The sequence below is a fragment of the Gossypium raimondii genome, chromosome 11, assembly GCF_025698545.1.
Source record: "Gossypium raimondii isolate GPD5lz chromosome 11, ASM2569854v1, whole genome shotgun sequence".
Lineage (NCBI taxonomy): Eukaryota > Viridiplantae > Streptophyta > Magnoliopsida > Malvales > Malvaceae > Gossypium > Gossypium raimondii.
This window is the reverse complement of record NC_068575.1, coordinates 25,318,161-25,342,698: the sequence shown is the minus strand read 5'-3', so window position 1 is coordinate 25,342,698 and position 24,538 is coordinate 25,318,161. Positions and strand designations below refer to the sequence as shown.

The 24,538-nt window shown below is 32.0% G+C and overlaps 1 protein-coding gene across 1 annotated transcript; it reads right to left on the bottom strand.

The window, feature by feature from the left end:
* Positions 1–10,878: 10,878 nt before the first annotated feature.
* On the bottom strand, positions 10,879–15,045 carry LOC105785376 (protein BRASSINOSTEROID INSENSITIVE 1). The gene has a single exon (XM_012611449.2). It carries the CDS (start codon positions 14,846–14,848, stop codon positions 11,264–11,266), a length of 3,585 nt encoding a protein of 1,194 aa, XP_012466903.1. The 5' UTR covers positions 14,849–15,045; the 3' UTR covers positions 10,879–11,263.
* Positions 15,046–24,538: the final 9,493 nt, after the last annotated feature.

Below are 24,538 nucleotides of genomic sequence, written 5' to 3'. Positions count from 1 at the left end.
AATGCTCCTAATATGTCATCTCAACAGTAGCGAATTCAAAATTTACATACGATATTTAAACTAAATCCATTAGCAAACATACATGCTTAAACGACCCAAACAATGGGCCCTTCTAAACTAAACAAAACCAACCCCTAATTTGGGCATCTGACCACTTACCCTTGATAAAACAACAACCATTAATAGCACCTAGATCATTGAATGATTTGATGTCTCACGATCTTCACCTAGAAGAACCCAAAATGATTAAAGGTGAGGATTATAACACAACTAAAAACACCTACCTTGCACAAGGAAAAAGATAAAACCTTATTACCGAAAATGGGTACAACGATAGTTACACCAAGATTGAAATACAATCTACTCGATCAAGCACACCGTACAGAAGATAGCACCAAAAATGACAGCATAACAAATGCAAGATGGCAACCAAAAACAATGTCAAAGGGGACGACAACAAGGAATTAAAGGGCAAGAAATAAAAATAATAAAAACAAGAGGTAGAAAAGAAACACTGGAGAAGAAAAACAACAAAAAAATTGATGAAAATAGAAGATGTAGAGAATGGGGGTAGTGGGGGAGCGAGACGACATAATGGAGAGAAAAGTGGGGAAAGTTGGACGATAAAGTTGGGGAGTAATTTTAAGGACATTTCCTATGTTTTTAAAAAAAACAATATAAAATAAAAACCAATCCAAATCTAATTTGTTATTATTCTATCAGGTAGCTAGGAGTTGGATTTCACCCAAATTCTTTTGCTTTGGACAACATAGCAAGAGGGAACAAAAATTAATTCAATTTTGGCAACAATAGGAATTGAAATAGAGACCAAAAAGTAAACTAAGGTCTTACCACTGAACCAACAAACTCATTCTTGTTAACAAGCTAACAAGAATAAAATATAACCTACATGTGAACAGCCAAAAATAATAAAAATTCAAGGGAAGGGATTTGAATACCAGACCTCAAAAACTCAACCAAAACACTTAGCCACTAAACCAGATCAATCTACTTAACACAAATAGCAATTCAAAAGAAATAAAAACTTTGGGGCATTACAGATTTTGAAGTGTTCCTTTTAAATTTTATAAATTTCACATTCTAAACCTTCAATTTGTATTTTTTCATGATTTGAGGAGATCTTTTGAAGGGTTAGAACGAGTTATCAAGTTCAAAATGTGAATCTACCTAGATTTTGAAAATCACTTCAATTTTCAATATTTTCCATTTTATTTACTTTTTTTCTTTGAATGGATTGTTTTTATTTTAACTTTTTGTTTGTGAAAAATAGAACATCGATAATGACAATGTATCGCAAAGAAAAGAGAAAGAAAATAAAGAACACGGAGATTTTTATGTGGAAACCCTTTTAGGAAAAAAAATTATGGGCAGAGGAGAAGATAATTCACTATGTTGAATTCGAATGATTACAAGAGGAGTAGACTATGTCTATTTATAAGCTTGTAAAACCATATTCTAATAGGAGTGTAGTAAGGTTGAAACCCCTTATTCTAATCAATATCAAATAGATGAAGTGTAATAAGGTTGAAAAACCTTATTCTAAAATAAAATAAAATAAATGTAGTTCTATATGGATTTTACTTTTATTTTATTTTACCATTGTATTTTAGTTTTACAAGGATTCGGGTCACTCAATTCTAACAATCTCTACCTTGACACAAATTCTCAATGAATAAGTTCTTCACCACGAACTCTCAACGAACAAATTCTCCACATCTTCCATAAAACCCCTTAAAGGATAATTTTCAACAATGAACACCAACCAAGTCTAAGAAATGCTCAAACTTGGTTATGAGAAGTGACTTAGTCATCATATCTGTAGGATTTTCATGAGTACTAATTTTGCTCACAACAATATCACCACGACCAATAATATCACGAACAAAATGAATACCAAACATCAATGTGTTTTGTTCTCTCATGAAACATTTGATCTTTTGTAAGGAAAATGACACTTTGATTGTTACAAAATACTATACTGATTTGAAGGTCTTCATTGAGTTCACCAAAGAGTCCCTTCAACCAAATGGATTCTTTACAAGCCTCAGTAATCGCCATGTACTTAGCTTCATTAGCAGACAAAGCGACTGTAGTTTGCAAAGTGGCTTTCCAACTGATTGCACATCCTCCGATTGTAAAAACATAACCTGTGAGAGATCTTCTTCTATTAAGGTCTCCAGTAAAATTGGAATCAACATACCCAATGACTCCACCTCTAGTTCTTCCAAACTACAAGCAAACATCAGTAGTACCTCGTAAGTATCTTAAAATCCACTAAACTATTTTCCAGTGTTTTTTACCGGGATTCACCATGTATCTGCTAACTGCACTGACTGCATATAATAAATCTAGACATGAACAAACCATAGTATACATGAGAGATCCCATTGCACTAGAATATAGAATATGTGACATGTACTCAATCTCATCATCTAATTGTGGAGACAAAGATGATGAAAGTCTGAAATGGGTTGCTAAAGGAGTACTAACTGGCTTAGCACTCTGCATATTGAACCTGCAAAGAACTTTTTCAATGTACCCCTTCTGACTTAGGTACAATTTACTTTTTTTTCTATCTCTGAGAATCTCCATACCAAGTATTTTCTTTCATCTCAAATTCTTCACTAAGTTGAGCTTTGACCTTTCTTATCTCTCATTTATCTTTCGCTACTATCAACATAGTAGAGTAGATACATAAAAGAATCATCACTGTTTTTCTTAAGGTAAACACAACTATCAAAGCTACTTCTTTTGAAATCATGGGAAGTCATAAAGGAATCAAACCTTTTATACCACTGTCTTGGTGACTGTTTCAAACCGTAAAGGGACTTTTTCAGTAAGCAAACATAGTCCTCTTTTTTTGAGATTGTAAAACCCTTTAGTTGTTGCATGTAAATATCCTCCTCAAATTCTCCATGCAAAAAATGCAGTTTTTACATCTAACTGTTCAAGCTCCAAATCATGCATGGCTACAATACTAAGAAAAGCTCGAATCGAACTATACTTCACAACTGGGGAGAACATATCTGTGAAGTCCACTTTTGGAATTTGACTATAACCCTTTGCAACAAGCCTTACTTTATATCTGGGTGCTTCAACTCTCGGAGTCCCTTCTTTCTTTTTAAACACCCATTTACAACAAACAACCTTTTTTTCTTTAGGAATTGTCACAAGATCCCATGTTCTATTTTTGTGGAGTGATTTCATCTCCTCTTGTATAGCAAACATCCACTTTTCTGAGTCTTAAAAGCTAACTGTCTTAGAATAATTAGATGGCTCTTGGTTTGCATCTATATCTTCAACCACATTTAAAGCGTACGCAACTAGCTCAGCCTCGACATACTTCTTTGGAGGTTTAATCTCTCTTCTAGTTCTGTTTTTGGCGATAGAGTACTGTGATGAAGAAGCAACTCTATTTTGAATTTCTGTACTAGCTTGAGGAGTTGACTTTGTTGTAGATTCTGGATTAATTTGATGCTCCACCTACTTTTGTTGTTCTTTATTGAAAGAGTCTTTAAGAGATAAGTTAGGTAGCATAATAGTTTCATAAAAAACATCTATTCTAATCACAACTTTTTTATTTTTAAGACACCATAACTTATACCCTTTTACACTAGCTTTATAACAAAAAAAAACACATTTAATGGATCTCGGTTCTAATTTTCCATTATCAACATGAGCATACGCAGGACACCCAAAGATATTTAAATAAGAATAATTAGCAGGATTACCAGACCATACCTCTTGTGGAGTCTTTTTGTCAATGGCAACTAATGGAGATTGGTTGATGAAAAAGCATGCAGTAGAGGTTGCTTTGGCCCAAAACGACTTTGGTAAGTTGACATTTGACAACATACATTGAACCTTCTCCATGATCATTTTGCTCATTCGTTCTAGAACAACATTTTGCTGTGGAGTATGACGAACTGTCAAGTGTCTCACGATCCCTTCTGACTTGCACATGAAGAAGCAACTCTATTCTGAATTTTTGTACTGGCTTGAGGAGTCGACTTTGTTGTAGATTCTGGATTAATTTGATGCTCCACCTACTTTTGTTGTTCTTTATTGAAAGAGTCTGTAAGAGATAAGTTAGGTAGTATAATAGTTTCATTAAAAACAATATCTCTGCTAATCACAACTTTTCTATTTTCAAGACTCTATAACTTATACCCTTTTACACTAGCTTTATAACCAAGAAAAACACATTTAATGGATCTCGGTTCTAATTTTCCATTATCAACATGAGCATACGTAGGACGCCCAAAGATTTTTAAATAAGAATAATTAGCAAGATTACCAGACCATACCTCTTATGGAGTCTTTTTGTCAATGGCAACGGATGAAGATCGGTTGATGAAAAAGCATGCAGTAGAGGCTTCTTTGGCCCAAAACGACTTTGGTAAGTTGACATTTGACAACATACATTGAACCTTCTCTATGATCATTTTGCTCATTCGTTCTAGAAAAATGTTTTGCTGTGAAGTATGACGAACTGTCAAGTGTCTCACGATCCCTTCTAACTTGCACAGTTCATTAAACTCATCAGAACAGAACTATAAGTCATTGTCTATGTGGAGGTGTTTTATTTGTTTTCCCGTCTAGTTTTCAATCATAGTTTTCAAAGACTTAAATGCAGAAAACACATCGTTTTTCTACTTTAGGAAAAATGCCTAAACTTTTCTAGAAAAATCATCAATTAGTGTTAGTATATAATTAGCTCCACCTCTCGAAGGCACTCTGGATGGCCCCTATAGATATAAATGAATATACTTCAATGTTCCCTTCGTGTTATGGATTCCTCTGGTGAATCGAAGTCTCTTTTGCTTCCCAAAAATGCAATGCTCACAGAACTTCAGTTTGCAAATTCCTTGCCCATCAAGAAGTCCTCTTTTGCTCAATTTTGTCATGCCATTCTCACTTATATGCCCTAGCCGCGTATGCCAAATTCTAGTAACATCATTATCAAATAAGGAAGAGGAAATGACAGTTCCATCACCAGTAACTGTAGAACCCTGCAAAACATATAACTTGGTAGTCTTTCTCTGCCTTTTCATCACAATGAGGGAACTTTTGGAAATCTTGAAACCCCACTTTCAGCTGTGTATTTATACCCTTTTGAATCAAAAGTACTCAACAAAATCAAATTTCTCTTCAATTCTGGAACATGTTGCACGTTACTAAGTGTTCTGATAACTCCGTCAAACATCTTAACTTTAATCGTTGCAACACTTACGATTTTACACGAAGCATTATTTCTCATCAAAACAATACTTTCAGAAATTGTTTTGTAAGTTTTAAACCAATCCCGATTATGACTCATGTGAAAGGTGGAGCCCGAATCAAGAATCCACTCCTCGCTCACTTTAGAATTGTTGACAGAATGGCTAGAAGTTCACCATCGTTGTAGTCTTCTACAACTTCAGCTTCACTGAATTTTTTTGGTTGTTTCCCTTTTGATTCGCAACCTCCCTTTTGATCTTGTTCTGCAACTTATAGCACTTAGATTTAATCTGTCATTTCTTCTTACTGAAGTTATAAGTTTTACATCTGTTTGAAGACTTTAATCTAACTTTAGATTTACCACGAGGATTCCGTTCATGTGTCCTTCCACGATCATCATCAGCATTTCAATCTTATCTCTCACGAACAATGAGACCCTCTCCTTGAGAGTCGGGTTTAACTACAAGATGTTTTATATTATCATACAAGGTCAAAGAATCATAAACTCATCAACTGTGATAAACTCGTGGCTATATAAAATCGTGTCTCTAAAGGTTGAATAAGACGGGGGCAACGAACAAAGTAGAATTAACCCTAGATCTTCCTTATCATACTGAACCTCCATGGCCTCCAAGTTTGAAAGAATTTCTTTAAACACTTTTAAGAGTTCGTGCACAGACACACCGTCCTCCAAACGATGAGCATAAAGATGCTAATTCATATGCAGCTTGCTAGTTAGAGTTTTCGACATACATATTTGTTCCAGCCTCTTCCATAATACAGCGGCGGTCTTTTCTTTCATCACATCCTGCAAAATTTTGTTAGACAAATACAGATGTAACTGTATTAACGCTTCTTCTCTTCCTCCGTCAATGTTGAAGGCATCTTATCTATCCCTAATAGGGCATCCTCTAAGTCCATCTGAACAAGAACTGTCTGCATCTTTATCTGCCACAATACGAACTTGGTGTTGCAATCCAACAGCGAAATTTCATACTTTACCGTGATTGAAATGAACAACCCGAAAGCTCAGATACCAATTTGTGAAAAATAGAACATCGATAATGACAATGTATCACAAAGAAAAGATAAAGAAAAATAAAGAACACACAGATTTTTACGTGGAAACCCTTTCGAGAAAAAACCATGGGCAGAGGGGGAGATAATTCATTATGTCAAATTTGAATGATTACAAGAGGAGTAGACTATGTCTATTTATAGGCTTGTAAAACCATATTTTAATATAAGGAGTGTAGTAAGGTTGAAACACCTTATTCTAATCAATATCAAATAGATGAAGTGTAATAAGGGTGAAAAATCTTATTCTAAAATAAAATAAAAGAAGTGTAGTTCTATATGGATTTTACTTGTCTTTTATTTTACCATTGTATTTTATTTTAACAAGGATTCAGGTCACTCAATTCTTACATTATTTTTTTTATTTTGTTTTTGAAAACTTCATAGATTTAGAAGTCATTCTATTCCAATTCAAAATAATTCATTCGATCTCAACAAATTCAACATTAAACATTCATTAGATTTGTTTCATCTGGGATTCTGCATCACATATCAATTTGGAGATTTTTGGTAGAGGTAATTTCTGCAGTTTTGTGGGCAAGGCATGTTAAAGTGGCTGAGTTATATAACAAATCACAATCCAGGAAGGGCTCGATGCATCTTGGATAGATGCCGCCATAAGGAGATTGTATCAAGCTTAACTGTGATAGATTCGAGCTGAAAGGCATGATTATGCAGCTTAGGGTGGTTTTTTGCGCAATCGACTAGGAAACTGGCTATTGGGTTATACTCACTTTTTAGGATCATGTTATATCCTTAAAGTGAAACTATGTGGATTAGACCATGAGTTATCTATGTGTTACAGTTGAGTGTGATAGGGCCATGGTGGTGCACTTGGTCACAACTGAATAAGGTAGTTCGAACAGCATTAGACTTGTAAGGGATATTAAATACTTGTGTGAAATATCATGGGAACTTTCCTTTTCACATATCTAACGAGAGACAATAATTGGCGGATGAAATGGCAATACTTCCTCGCAGCAATGACACTGGCTTGCTTGGAGTATTTTGCTAAGAGACTCCTTGAGGTTGATGCCCAGTATTGACAATTCCTTCTTAGTCGTGTACTTTTTTTTTCTTTTGTTAAAAAAATAATTATTAGATTTAATTAATTGAAAACATCTATTGAATAAATAATAATTTAAACTAAGTAAAATTAGTCTAAATTACAAAATAGTTGTCCCATGTCAAATCGAAGAAATAGAGCATGCGTAACTGTGATGTCCAATTGAATGAGGAATTGAAAATGGCTTAAAAGAATTGAAATATATATATTTTTTGCTATCATCGCTAAACTTCTTCCTAGATTTGCAGCATCTTTTACAATATTCCTTCACTAAACCTTTTCTATTGTTTTCTAAAAGGAAAGCAACTAAAAAGCAACAATACATTTACGAGTACTTTTATTTCATCCTATTTTCAGCGGAAAGCGAGCATCTTTATTGAAAAAGTCGGTTTATTAACTTTGTCCCTTCAAATAATAATAATGCATCAGAATCAAATGATGAAAGAAACTCTAAATTTCATGCACAAATCTCAGATTGAATCTCTGCCCCAACTAGTTTCCTCCTCTTCTCTTCTTTCCAACACCTCATCTCATCCAACTAAATGCACATTCAAATAACCATCAAATATAATTCATCTTTATACCGTAACTTTAAACCTTGAAATCTAGATGATGATGGTGATGATGAAGAAATAAACAAGAGGCAAATACTAGCCTAACTAGAATTATGACCATACTTTAGTCCCTAAAGTATATCATTTTTTTTTTAACTTTGATTTTTAAAATTTATTTTTGCTCACTTGAGTCCCTAACATTTTCCAACATTGTTTTTTTATCCCCTAATGCTATCAGTCATTAACAGTTCAATCCGTTGGACGTTAAAAAAATCGACTAGGTTATCAGATCAATAATAAATTGTCATATGGCACATGCTAATGTCATAATGACATCATCATCTGAAAAAATAAAATAATCTTTAAAATTACAAAAAATATAAAAATCACAAAAAATGTAAATAAAATTATAAACATATATGAATTTTTAAATTTTTAAAAATATGTTATAATTTTTAAGAAATTGTAAAAATTATAAAAATACTATTAAATTTATTACAAATTCTAAAATATTGTAAAAATTATAAAATTTATTAGAATTCATAAAAGATGGTATAAAATTATTGAAAGTTCTTAAGAAATAGTTAAAACTATTGTATCATGAAATAAAGTATACCTGTGCTAATCACATTTAAAATATTAAAATTTTTATAAAAAATTGTATATAGTTATACAATCAATTTTATAAAATTTTATTTTAAAATATTTTAATAAAATTGAATAAATTTTTATATCAATTTTTTAATATTTTAAAATACATCAATTTTAGTACTTTATCAGTATTACTGTTAGCATATTTATTTGACTCAATTTCTTATTTAATGTTTGGAGTAAGATTCCTTCATCACGTACTCTTTTTATTTTGTACCAAAGTTCTTTAGAATGACGTAACACTCGGCAATGGTGGTCGACTTAGGGAGAAGGATGGCATATTCAAATATTTCTGAGCATTTGATTTGTAACTGTGATAGTAAACATTAAAGATTCAAAAAATATTTTAATTCAAATATTTTGAGGCAACAGATCGCATGTTAATATTTAGATATCCACTTCACTTTTAATTTTTTATTTGCAAATTAATATATTAGTCTACACATAAATAATTTGTCTTGGGATGGTAAAAATAGTTGGAATAATTAAAATTATTATTTAAATTATTATTTATTAAAATAACATAATTTTTATTATTAAAATAATTATAAAAATTATCCAAATTTATTACCTAAAAGAACTACCAATTATAAATTTCAATTTATTGAATTACAAAACAATTATCGTAGAGGTATCCTTCTAAGAGACAACGCATGTTCTTGCTATTGAAAATGTGATTTGCAAAAGTTTAAAAATATTAAATTTTATATTTTTTAAAAAAATAGTAAATTTTAGTAAATTTTATGTATTTTTAATTTTTTAATTTATTTTAAATAATTTTATAATTATTGTATTTTTTTAAAGATTATTTGAAAGTTTTTCAGATGATTATGTCACTGTGACATCATTGTATAACTTGTGAGAGTTTATAATTAGCTGGATATTACAACCGTTACTATTTAGGGCTAGTTTGGTAATGTTTTTGAAAAGTACTGTGAAAAAGTGCTTTTAAAAAGTTTGGTTTAAAATTTGAGTGTTTAGCATTACTGTCAACAAGTGCTTTTGAGAAATAAAATGTTCATTTTAAACTTGTTATTATCAAGTAACAAATATATATTTAAATAATATTTAAATTAGTTAATATTATTATATTTTAGTAAGAATATAAAAGAATTATTATAACTTGTTGTTAATATTTTAATATATGAAATATAAAATTTAAATATTTTTAAGCAACAAATATTAATTATTTATTAAATTTAATTAGAATATATAAACTATATTTTAAATATTTAAATATAACCATTAAATATTTGTAATTAGTATTTTAAAAATATTTTTTTATTTTTAATTAATGATTTTAACACAATTGTAATTAAGCATCAAAATTGCTTTTGGGAGAGGAAAAGCTAAAATTTTTAGCTTCTCATTTTCAGAAGTATTTTTCATCCAAAAACAGCTTGTTCTGCACAACTTTTCTTCTAAGAGTGCTTTTGGAGTTAGTACTTTTTTTAAGCAATGAAGAACAAACCCTTAATGTCCAAAAGATTTATTTGAGAACATTAAATAAGGTTAGGGACTGAAATGAGTAGAAAAAGATTAAGATTAAAATAAGAAAATGATATACTTCAAAAACTAAAATATGCATTAATCCTGAGCAGATTATAATCATATTTAAGTTTTTATATATTTATATAACTTTTAAAAGTAATAATAAATTATATAAATATTAAAATATTCATGTATTTTTAATCATATTTATATCGTATTGGTATGGTGTACAAAATTGACAGACCCAAGCGGAAAGATGTTTTGCACTGAAAAGTTTCTTTTTTTGTTTTTGTTCATTCAACGAGTATGACAGCTGAAACAAAAATAATGTGGGATATTTAAAAAAAGAAAGAGCTCCACATTCTCTTTACCCTTTCTTGAGATTGACGACAAAGGTGATTGTTTATTGAATATTTTCCAAGAATTTTTTTTTAAATAATCTCACGGTAAATGCATTTGGAAGAAAATGTTAAGTTCTTCTGTATGCTTTCATTTTTGAATTTTAGTTAGTATTGTTCCCTACCATTTTAAACTCGTAAATAAAAGAAAGAAATAAAATGGCATCATAGTTATAAGGACCACAACGGAAAATTTGGGACAAATACAGAGATAAAAGAATCCCTCTAAAACTTAAAACCGCCCCAAAATTACTGTATCAACAGTTAGAGCAGGAATATATTTTATTCTGATCCCGACAATATAATTAAAAAAACTAGGTGAATAATGATCATAATTGGATTAATTTATGCATCGCGTCATCTATACAAAAAATTAAAGTTGACGTGTATTGCCTAAATATGAAAAGAAAATATAAAGAATGGAATAAAGTGGGGATATGATGCAAGAGAATGAAAACAAATCAAGAAAAACTGAAAAAGCCTTCACTTAGTCACCATCACTCAGACTGAGCACACCCATCTAATCTAACACCTTCCTAACCTTTTTGTGTATTTAACATCTGAATCACACACTTCACTTTATAAAACAAAAGCAACTGCAAAACAATAACAGCAAACTGTATATTTACACATATCATAACCAAGTTAAATAACCTCCTTTTTTTTTATGTATAACAAGATACATACATCAAATGGTAGACACAATTCTATGCCTCTTTTTTTCTCTCTTTATGTTGGGAAAATTTTGTGGGAGATCTCAATGAATCATCACCTTCTGTGATCACCTACTGCTTACCTTCGGGGATTTCTTTTATGGTCATCCCTACCATTTCGACTGCGCTGAAACCTCCATCATCAGTGGCAATGGTTGATTGGGACTCGAGTCCCGACCCTGCTTGTATTTCCTTGAACTTCGCCATGACTTGAATCATTGTGGGTCGTCTCCATGGTCGGTCATCCAAGCAAGCACAGGCTACATTTAAGTGTTGTAAAAGTTCAATCTCTAGACTCGGTTCCTCTTTCATGAGCTCCAGATCGAAGATGTCACTTATTTTAAGTTTTGCATGTTGTTTCACCCACCCCACAAGGTTGTTATCACCGAAATCAACAGAATCTGTAGGCCTTTTACCTGTTAGCAACTCGAGTAAGACTACACCGTAACTGTAAACATCACCTTTCGCCGAACATCTAAAGCTTTGGTAGTATTCAGGTGGAACATAACCAGGAGTACCGGCTAATGTGCTAACACTCAAATGCGTATCCATCGCACTCATAAGCCTTGCCATCCCGAAATCTGAGATTCTAGCCTCCAAATTCTCATCAAGCAGGACATTGCTCGATTTCATATCTCTATGAATTATATGCGGAGTGCAATTATGGTGAAGAAATGCCAGACCTCTAGCAGCTCCAATGGCAATCTTGCGCCTAGCCGCCCAGTTCAATTTGATCCCAGATTTCTTTTGATCATGTAAAACATCCTCTAAGCTTCCATACCTCATATACTCATAGACTAGAAGCCTTTCTTCTCCCACCTTACAGTAACCCAAGAGAGGAACAAGGTTACGATGCTTGATCTTCCCGATGGTTTCCATTTCTGCAGTGAATTCACGGTCACCCTGTCCACTAATATGTATTAGTTTCTTGATTGCAACAATACTCCTATCTTTCAGTTGGGCCTTGTATACGTCACCAAAGCCACCAGAACCAATAAGGCTGTCATCATGGAAGCCATTAGTGGCTTCAAGAAGATCAGCAAAGGTGAGCCTCCACAAGGGCTTCTCAAATGTAGCCAGGTTTATGCTTAATGCTTCCCGTGCGCCAGTTAGCTTCCAACTGGTATTTACAGAGCCTGAGTGGGAATGGCTGTCCATATGAACATCAAGAGCATTACCCTTCTTCCTTCTTTTCTTTGTTTCTATAACAGCTACGATCAAACCTAAGATGCAGAAGAGAGAGACCAACAATCCCATTCCCACACTCTCTGCAAGAGTAGCTTTTCTGTTATGGGGTTCTCGGTGCTCGGCATTTGAACTAGCCGACCGATCTCTTCCACAGGCAGCAAGAGGAACCCCACAAAGACCTGAATTATTTAGGAAATCATTAGCTGGGAATGTAAGCAACTGACCCATTTCAGGAATCATTCCAGAGAGAAGGTTGTTTGACAGATGAATCTCACTGAGCATAGTAATGCCAGTCAAGGATTGTGGGATCGACCCTTCCAATCGGTTGTAGGAAAGATCAAGAATGCCAAGACCCTTCAATTTCCCAATGTCCTGTGGGATGGTTCCGGAGATATTGTTGTGGCCTAAGTTTAAGATAAAGAGATACGGCATTGTGCCAATCTCATTGGGAATTGTCCCTGACAGCAGATTGTATGAAAGATCAAGAAAGATCATAGAACCATTGTTGTTGAATGTGGGCTGTGTGAGACCTCCATACACTCTAGTAGTAAAGTTGCAAGGGTTCCTAGCAGAAATTCTGTCCAACTGTTGTTCTCTAATTCCTGCAAATTCCAGTAAATTTCCTGACCCGTGGCACTCCGGGCTTCCATCATTCTTGATATACGTAAACCTCTTCCCAGCAATGAAATTGACAGCAATTTTACCAGATTGTTTGAACAGCATAGGAGGGATGGTCCCATTCAAGTTATTAGTATTAAGATCCAACCATATCAAGCTTTTACAGTCTCCGAGCTCCAGCGGTATTCGTCCATAGAAGGAGTTATTGCTGAGCTTGAGGATAGCAAGAATGGAAAGCTTGCCAAGCCAAGCAGGAATCTCACCAGTCAACCGGTTGTTGGATAATGAAATCCAATTCAACTTGGTACAGTTGCTTAGACCAGAAGGCATTGTCCCAGTCAACTCATTGAAGTCGAGAATCAATGTCTCAAGTGTCTGAATGTTACCTAGCTGTTGTGGGATTTCACCATGGAGCTGATTCATCCAAAGCTTCAAGTCCTTGAGATTGGAGAGAGATCCCAGACTTAGAGGAATTGTACCCGTGAGGTAATTGAAGCTCAAATGGAGTGAAACAAGCTGAGAACAGTTACTAAGAGTAGGAGGAATAGAGCCAGTTAAGATATTATTTTGCAGGTACAGAACTTTCAACCTGTTGGTGGGATTTTCACACAAAAAAGCAGGGATGGATCCTGAAAAGTTATTTGAACTGAGATCCAGGACGGTCAGGTTGGAAAGACTTGACAAAGACTCAGGCAAAGGACCAGAGAAATAATTAAAAGCTAAATCCAACTCCTTCAAGGAACTCATATTCTGGAATATTTCAATGGGGAGTTCACCAGTGAAGTTGTTACTCGATACATGAAAAGATTCCATAGAAGAGCAAGAACCAAAGCCACTAGGAACCATACCAGAAAGCTTATTTGAAGAAAGATCCAGCTCAACAAGGCCTGAACAACCTTCTGTGAGATACACTGGAATCTCTCCTTCAAACTTGTTTGAAGTTAAATAAAGGCGCCGTAATTTGGAAGTTGGCAAAGCTGGAATCGTCCCCGAAAATTGATTGTTTGATAGGTTCAAGAACTTTAAGTTCACACACGAAGAAATTGCATGGGAAATATCACCAGAAAGCTTGTTGGTAGATACATCAAGATGTTCCAAAGCTAAGCAGTCTCCAAATGAAGGAGTCCCCATTGAGAAATTGTTGGATGAAAAATCCAAAAACTGCAACCTTCCGCAATTCGACACATTTATTTCACCACTAATCTTGTTTCCTTTCAAAGCCAAGAGCTTCAACTCAGAGCAACCACCATAAAGAATCCAAGGAACCACGTTTCCACCAGATAGCTTGTTGAAAGAAAGATCCAGAGCTTCCAAACTTAGCTTCAAACCCCTGGATTCTTTACGTGAAAACTCAAGGCTATTGCTTGATAGATTGAGAACCTTCAAGTTTGTGCAAGAACCCAAGTTGGAGACAGTTGAAAGAGGACCAGACAAGGTGTTTTGAGATAGATCTAAGGTGGTCAACAGGGAGCTACACTTGGACCCAGAAGGTAAAGAAATGTTGCCAGAGATATTGGCCTTCAACAAAGAAAGGGATTCCAGGTTTTGCAGGGATAAAAGGAAAGCAGCAACAATATGAAACTCAGTGCTCAATGCTGTGTAGCTGAGATTAATAGAGGAAACTTTGGAATCTTGGCATGTAACACCTTTGAAGCTACAAGGGTCTTGGTTAGCAACCCAGCTTTGAAGAAGAGATGGGTCAAGCAAGCTGGCTTTGAACTTGAGAAGTAGCTGAGAATCTCTGTTTTTGGAAGAAGCAGAAGCAGCAGCTTCGAGGGAGATAAGAAAGGTGACGGTGAATGTGAGAATGAGGAGAGAAAAGTATGTTGTTGAGGCTAATGAAGGCCTCATATTTGTGGGAAATTTAACTTCTTTCGGACAAGAAAGAAAGAGGGAGAGAGGTGTTTTAGGATATGATGGGTGCCATTAGAGAGAAAGAAGAGAGCTTTGAGATCTGGTTTTAGAGAGAGAGAGAGAGAGATGGTGGTATTAATTTGGTTTGGGTGGGAAGAAAGAAATAATGGGAGTCAAAAGACAAGAGCAAAGATGGTAAGAAGGATGTATTATCAAAGTGGGGGAATGGAAACAGCTGTTGTTCACATGGCATGTGAGACACTCTCTCTTTCTTCAACAAGTTCAATTCTTGGATAACTAAATTAATATATTTAATCTAATAATTAAGTATGATTAAGTTAATGATTAAAATATTATGTTTGTCTCTCTAGATGGGTGATTAAGTGTATGAGATTAGGGGATGGATGGGTCACTCCTTATCTTCTACTTATAATAACTTTCCTTTTCTTTTGACTTAATATTTAATATAATTCTATACGAAATATAAACTTTTTATTGTAGTTTCTCAGAGTTTCATCCCTACTTTACTAAAACTAAAAATTTAGTTTAATCAAATAACACATTTAAATATTTTTATTAAACCGTTAACTTAAAATTCGGCAATTCAACCTAAAATTAATATTCCAATCATTTATCTATAACAAATTAATAAAACTAAGCAATTTAAATCCGTATGTTTATCAACAATGAATTTAACTTTTCACTTTTTATAAAGTATTAAATATCTTGATTAATTAAAATAAAGAGATTAATTTGGTATAAAAATCATAATTACACTATAATGAAGGTAACGTAGGTCATAAAATTATCTAATAATTTTAAAACTTATATAAATTTTATTTCACATTATAGAGAAATTTAAAACTCTTATTTAGTTTATTAATAAAATGTCATGTTTTTGTAGAAAATATCATGATATAATTAGTTGAAAATATATAGTTATATATTATCAATATATAAATATAAAGAGGTTTTATGTTTGTCCTAGAAAAATAATTCTAAAAAAAACAATGTTTTGATTTGGTTAAATCTTAGGATTCTTGTCATTTTCCTACGCTTAGAACACTATTAAAGTGATTGTTTATAAAATTAGCCTGAAACGGATTATTTATTATTATATAATAAAGAGTTAAACCGGTTTAATTTAAAATTGATGATCTTATCAGACCATTAATTTAATTTTAAAAATTTTAATTAAAATTCATTATTAGATTTATTAGTTTAACATTTTAAAATTAAAAAATTACTTTAAAACATTGTAAAAATAAGACAATAAATTTAAATTTAACAAAAATTTAAACAATATTATATATAAATATAAATTTATTAAATACAAAATTAATTTTCAAATATAAAAATAACATAGGAAGTTGGAAAGTATTTTAACATAAATTCTATTGTAATTTTGTGTTTATTATTCTCTTATTCTAATGTTAAAAAGAAAGAAAGAGAAAACTTGTTAGGCTGTTTGTCTCTCTAGCTTTTGAAGCGTACGTGTGATAAAGCATTGATCCATCACTGTCACTTAATTGGAGATTCCCAATCTCTTAATTTAATAGGACTTCTTTTTTTGGTCACGAGGATTAATCAAAGTCATTTTGGCATTTATGTATCTGTAATTTTAAATTTGACAACTCCTTTTCCTTTCTTAAATCTGGTCATTTATAAATTTATAGTATATTATATTATATTTAAATCATTTGATATTTATTTATCTAAAATTTAAAAAAATTATAATTTATTTAATATAAATATTAAGGGTGAGTGGTGCATTTTTAATTAAACAAGCAGAGTTATAAATTTTTCATGTGTCTCATTTTTTATATATATTTTATTTTTTACCATATTATATATATTTTCCATCAAACCAATTTTACTTGTGGAATTTTAAATTTCCCTAACAGTGTACCAATTTTTTTAATTTTTAATTTTTATATATTTATGATGTTTTAAGCAAGTTCTACATTTTTTTTTCTTACTAGAAACTATTTTCAGGAGAATAGAGGTTACATGGTTACCAAAATAGACTATAGCGATCTAGTTACAAACAATTGAGAGATAACAGGACCACAATCGACTTGGAGAAAGATGTCACAAAAGGCTTGACATGAAAAGTCACATGCAACCTAGAGAAAGAGACTACATACAGTCTGATAAGAAAGTGTTAGATTTGGTGTTCTAAGTGTAGTATATTCGTTTATATACTTGTAATTTTTTCAAACTAATTGGTTAATAAAATTATTCATGAATTACATTTGAATCCTTTGTATAATGTCCTTATGTAATTTTTGCATGTAAAGCAAAATAGAAGCAAATATTAACTCAATGGTTATCTAATGTTTAACTAATACTAAGCAGTATTACGTGGTCGAATCGTAATATAAAAAGACAACTTATATTAGTAGATGGACATAAACATGTCCTTAGTCTTATTGAAAATGAGCAAACTAGTTGAAAGACTAATATGTCGTCTATCAAGTCCAATTGGATCAGATGACTCCCTGAAGATAGTGACATACATGTGACTAACTAGATTAACAATATATCCGACTAGATCCAAGCAGAATAAATCCTGAATCAGTTTATGAATTTATTCACTTGTGACATTCATAGTGTGACATACCTTAATCCTGAGTGGATGATGGACTATGTATGTATGACTCATATACTTTTATATAAGTAAAAGTCTGAGTTCAAATAGATAATGAGCCGAAAGCTGATGCGTTGGGTATATGACTTCTGCAATATATGTAACATCATTCATAATAGTGGAATTCATAGCCCAAGACATGGTAAATGATATCCTCTCATTGGCATTACATGATAGATGAAAAGCAAACGTACCATTGGGTCATTTGTCTTTGTGATGAATGACATAATTGTTATTTGATAGTAATTGACTTTTCATGGATGAAGATGTAATGGTTACCATGAGATAAAATAGGATCATACTGGGAGAGTGAATTTATCCTAATGAGTTTAAGGATATCCTATGAGGGTAACACACTTATGACAAGATCATTAGACAATCACTACTCGTGTAGCTTTTGTAATGATATGTCATTAGGGAGAGCTCAGTCACAATACAATAGTGGAATCACTTTGTGACTAAATAAGTTTATAATTAATAGGCGAAAAGTTGGAACTTAATTATAAATTATTTGAGCCTAATCACATATGACTAATCGGTCCCTCCATTAGCTCGTTAAAACTAGAAATGAATTGCATATTGAATAAAATGAAGAGAAATAGATAAAAATGGTAAAGTTAGAGAAATGAGGAACATTCGAAAATGAATGTGGTTTTCTCACTATGTATGGAAATGACCTAAAAATTAATTTATAATTTTTATTAATTATTAAATTTCAAAATGGAATTAAATTAATTGATCATTTTGAATCCGTTGAATGCGGAAAATTAAATATATGTTCTCATAGATTCATTTACGGTAAAGTTGCCATGATTTTAACGAATAAGAATTGAATTGAGAAATTTATTTAATTTGGTAATTAATTAATTAATTAAAACTAATTTATTATGTTTATTTTGGAAAATAAAAAAACATGCAACAGATAGGATTGAATTATAAAGTGTTGGGTTAAAAGCCTAGGAATCACTTATAATTGGACCCGATGCAGGAAAGGCTTAAAAACCCCTCATATTGAATACAAATGATGACAAACCCTAATATGTTTAACTACGGTTGCCGACCCTCTCTCTCTCTATAAATAGGTGGCACCTGTAGGGCTAAAAAGAAAATAAGTTTTACATAACTTTGAGATATTATTATTCTACCCAAAAATAGTGAGAATTTATTTCTAGGTATAAATTCTATTTTCCAAAAATAACAATTCTACAAGTTTCTATTAGAGAGAGTTTTACTTTCACACAGAAAGTAAAGTAAATAATTTCTAGTTTTATGTTTGATTTGAATTTATTCGAGCCCAAACTCAAAGTAGTTTGTAGTACAATAATAGTAGATAAGGTCGTTCGGTTGAAAGTCAGGAATGACAAGGATCCTTTAGGCCCAAAACACAGGTGCGATTTCGTGAAAATTTTGTTACTATAAATATCACAAAATGTCTTAATTTTTAAAATTTTATTTTCACAATGTGCAAGCAAACTGTTTTCGAATCGAATTTTGTCCAACAATTTATATCAAAACCAGGTTTTGTTATGTTTATAGTATAAATCGATACCGATTTTTTTCTTTTTTCTTCATGTATGATTGATTTTTATAAGATGTGACATTCTTGTAATTATAATCATGTTTAGGGATATGTATGTGAATGAATGTATGTTATTATTTTATTATTTATATGATAAAGTAAATTTTCCAAAGTTGTGATTCCTAGAAATTTTAATGTAATTATTATTAGTTTATGGGTATGTAATTAGATAATGGACTATCATCTTCATGCAGGATTTATTTACTCTATTATCTTAGAGTACTTTATGTGATCCGAAAGCGTACATAAGACTTATGCAACCAACATTTTCGATAGAACCCGGAGAACTGAGACGAATCCAAGATGATCGAGATAGCCCAAACCTGACCCAACCAAATCGAAAAAGACCGACGGTGGTCTAGTAATGAAGGTTGATGGTAGGGGCCGGCGGTGGTCAGCGACGATTTGACAATAGCTGACGGCAGTGGTCGACGGTAGCCGATGGCGACAAAATGACGATGAAGATGACAAGAACCAGTATGACAATGAAAGTCCTTAGTGGAAAAATAGAATACCCAAAGTATGCTTTGGGGTAAATTTTGAAATTTTATTATTATTCTAGGATGGAACCATTAAAACTTTGGTTGGTTAGAGTCATTTAAATTTTATTCTTTTATTTATGATAGCATGATGGTATTTATTTGAATATGAATGTATGTTCATACATATGTATGATAAACACGCCACATAGGTTAGGGAATTTAGGGAAAGAATGTCACATCTACTTGCCATGCATTTATTAATCATTCATGATTGAAACCGAAAATTAAAAACCTTGCATGTTTTTACAAGATTGAGTGGGAGAAGGTCCCTAAATAAGACCTACGACCTCCATCAATAGTCTCTTGTAATGACATGATAATTTAACTGCCCCACGGTAGGGTAGCCATGCGAATCTCACTAAGAAGATTTCCTGAAAGTAAGAAGAATTATCTTGTAATTGTATGATAGTTGGTCGGCCACGTTGTAGGTATTATCATGCGATATAGCAAGGAGTTTTTATTCAAAGAGGACAACTAGTCATAGAATATCACTCAGTGAGATTGTCCCACAATGACTAATTTATGGTACATGATGTGATATGTGTTGATGGTTATACATTCAAGATCTTCTAGTTAAGTAATTTCCCAAAAAGCTCCACTTGAGTTAGAATGATGACAAAACATTAAATGATTATTAGTACTTGTGAATGCCTAAGGAATTAGGTTTATGTACTAATTGGATGGAAATGTATGTTCTTACGAGTTGATTAAGATTATTGCCGCTTGTGAATATGATGTGCGAATTGTGTAAGGATACACGTCAAACAAGTAATAAAGTGACGAGTGAGATCACCTCCATAGGGATTAGATAGATATAATTTGGTTGAGTTATTAGAGTTAGGCTTAATTAATGCTAAAGAAAAAACAATTGTTATAATGTAGTGGCAAAATGAGAGAATGATGATGTATAAAATGTGCAAAACAAAACAAATAAACTAAACAAGAATGTCACGGCAAAACCACTATAGAAAAGAAGATTAAGGAACTGCAATGTTTGATTAGGACGATTGGGATTACTGATGCATCTACCTTCTATAACTATTAATGCCACAACAAAGTCTTGAACATTCTACTACTCGAAAAGTTTCTACTGCAGTCTGCTTCTTTCGAGAGCTAAACCTTGGGTTACCTCCCCTAAAGCACTATATGTCTATAAACTTGAGTTCAGTTACCACTAATATTTTCTACCTTCTTTTATATGAGGCAAGGCTCTATGTCTAGAGATTGTTGCAAATAAATAATTTATCATTTTCTCATATTATCCAATGTCTATCTAGTTAACCTAACCCTATCGAAACTAAGTGTAATGGCCAAAATTCAAGGTTATCGGAACAGTGGTTTGGTAGCCAAAAATTCGATTTAAAGATAAATTTATTTTAATATTTTTGCGTGAATATTGATATGATAGGAAAATCGTATGAAAATATAGATAGAAGAATTTTACCGATTTAGTGGTTAGTTAAAAAAAGAAATTATTGAAAAAATTGGGTAAAAACAAGGTATCGAGACCTCGATCTCGTAAAATCGAGTCAAAAATATTTTTATAAATATTTATGAAATGTTAGTAATATGGTATTGAAATTTCGTTAGAAAATTTTAATGTTTGGGTAGTCAATTAAGTGAAAAGAACTAAATTGAAAAGGGTGCAAAAGTTACTAGAAGGATTAAATAGCTCAATTGTTAAATGAGGATGGACATAAATTGCAAATAAGCCCAAAAAGAGATATTTTGGGTGGCATAAGATGAGAAAAATTAGGAGAATTGGTGAAATAAGGGTAAAATGGGAAAATAACATATTTTACTAACATAAAAATGGGACCAAATTGGAATATCTAGAATTCTCTTTATTTTTCAGCATTCTCATCAGCCAACAACGTCATAAGGGTTTATTCAAGCTATTTTTTCATAATTCTTGCACCAAGTGAGTTAATCTTTGCCTTTTTCTTGTAATTTTTGTGTTTCTAAGACTTTTACAACTAGGTGCTATTACTAAATTCATTAGTTTTTCATTTTATGAATGAAATTGAAAGTTGCTATGAATATGTGCTGGAATTTTATGATGAAATAGCATGAAATTGAAGATTTAATTTGTTTATGAAATGGTTTTATTAGGTAATTTCAATAGAAATTGATTTGTAGGACCTAATTGTGAAAATGTTTGAAATTAAAGTCTAGTGCTAAAATTATGATTTCCAAAGGTTATAAAGTAGTTTAAAGTGATGGGATAAAGTTTTAATTGAGAAAAATGAGCTCAATTGAGAGATTAATTGTGCAGGGATGAAATTATCATTTATTGAAAGCTTAGGGAAAAATGGTAATTAACATCATGCACTAAAACAGTTTTGGACAGCAGCAGTAGTCTAACTTTGAAAAATCACCAAATATTGTAGATATCGAATTAGAGGATGAATAAAATATTAAATTAAATCATATTGAGTCTAGTTTCTTATAAAAGAAACGATGTAAGCAATGGAATTGTAAATCATGCAATATAATAGATTTTGTGATACAAGGTCAGAATGAATTCGGGTTTCCCTGTTTTGAATTTGTAAAATCATCAAAAATTGGAGAAAAATAATTAGAGACTTAAATTTATATGTTTAAAATACTTAATGAGTCTATTTTCAAAATAAACAAACTATAACATCATCCGAATTTTTTATAATGAGATAATTAATTTTTAGTGAAGAGGGATCGGAATTGTCGAACAGTGAAATAGGGGAAAGTTTAAAGAATAAATTGTACTTATTGGCCAAATCAAAAATTCTGAAAATTTTATGGTACGAAGATATGTGAGTCTAGTTTTGGGGAAAATTAGCGGATCTTAATTTGGAGTTCTTCAACTCAAGATATAAATAATTTAGTGACTATGACGCAATGAGACAACTTTGAATAAACTATAAATAATAATGGAATTATAGAGAATGTTTCATATGAACATGAAATGTATTAGATTAATGATTAAATTTATTTATTTAGATCCAAAAAATTCAAATACGAAGCTAGATCGAGGAAAAGAAAAAGTTCGGGATTAGTAGATTTTTGTTTACGAACAAGTATCGAGGTAAGTTCGTGTAACTTGAATTATATTCTTAAATGCTTGAAATGTTTGTTATTGATGTGGATATGATTTGAATGTTCATTGTATGAAAATTGATGAAACATTGATATATTTTATAAAAAAGGGGAAGAAATCCCGGTTGAATGGAAGGAAAATTCGATGGATCTCTGAAAAGGAATTGACAGTAAAAAGGATCTAGCCCGGACGGGTGATCCTATCCTGATATAGCCCTCCCGAAGAATATGTGGAAAATGGATTTGGCCCGGACGGGTAATCTGAATTAGGGTCTAAATTTAGCCTAGACTAGTAATTCAGATCCAAACTCATTAGAGTAATTGTCATTGCAGGGGATTTAGCCTGAACTGGTAATCCCGACAATACTCTATGAGTTTATATTCTGAGGATTTAGCTTTGGTGGTAATCCGTTGTAAGGATGAGGTTCGCGGGAGTGTGCTCTCTGAAATGAAAATGTGTGCACATGAATATGAATTGACGGACCCAAATTTGTACACTAAAGTGTACCCCTGAAAATCCATCAAAATTTCGAGAAATTCAATGGGATAAATATGGAAAAATAACAAGGGAATGGAAATCATGGAATTGATGAGCTCATCAATCATGGTATATATATTATTGATACATGGAAATTATTGAACTAACTTGAATGTTGAGTTTGTGCATGTTAAGGGAATAATGCATTGAATGGATGTATGAATTTTTATTGCATTGTATTGAAAATATTAGGTAAGTATAATTCTTGTTACAAGAACTTACTAAGCACAAAGTGCTTACCCTGTTTCTTTTTCCCCTGTTTTGTAGTGTTAAGAGCTCAGAGGTCGGATTCGGTCAGAGACGTATCACACTATCAACCTCAAGATCTCGGTATATAAAGAAAATTTATTTTGAAAATCAATGGCATGTATTAGCTAGTAAAGTAAATGTTAATGTGAAATGAATATATGGTTAGCCATTGGTATGGCTAAAACATTTTGGTTTTGGTATGTGATGAGGTTATCTTATGAATACATTAAATCTATCTTGAAAATATGTTGAAATGGATTGGTTGTGTTGGATTGGTCTCGGTTTAAAATTGCAGGGAAGATTAGATACTTATAAAGGGGTTATATTGAGTTCAAAAAAAAACTTTGGGATTTTGCAAAAAATTTATTCGGTAAAATCTGGCAATGCCTCATACCCCATTTCGGCTACAAATACAGGTAGGGGGTATTACATTAAGTTATCTTTAATAACCTGCTGCACATTTGTAACACCCCTTACCCATATTCAACTCTGGAATAGAGTATGAGGCATTACTAGAACACTTACACATGTAAACATATTAAATCGAGTTACAAAATTTCATTCAAATTTAAACTCTTCAAATTTTTAACATGCTTTTATAATTCTTTACAACATATCCTCAAAATATTATATTCATAACAAATAGGGCCTACGAGACCCGATACTTACTCATGTAATTTAATGCTTCATTTCCATTTTATTCAATTCACAATCTTTCATATTCACAATTCAAATCAATTTCTTAATCCAATATATATATTTCAATACCACAATAATTCTTTTAATTCAAATCATATCACTAGAAACTTCCATTTAATTCATGTACACTTCAATATCGTTAAGTTCAATACTAATACGTATTCACCATTTAACTCAACGTTTATCGATTATAATCGATAAACGTTAAAATAGAAATGATGCTTACATTTGCGTATTATTGATCATGATTTAAGCTCATATGGGAAAATAAAGTTTCATAGTATGTGAGTGTGGTATATTTGGTATATGATTTGGTATGAAGTAAGGCCATGAATGGTTTATGGATTAACTCATG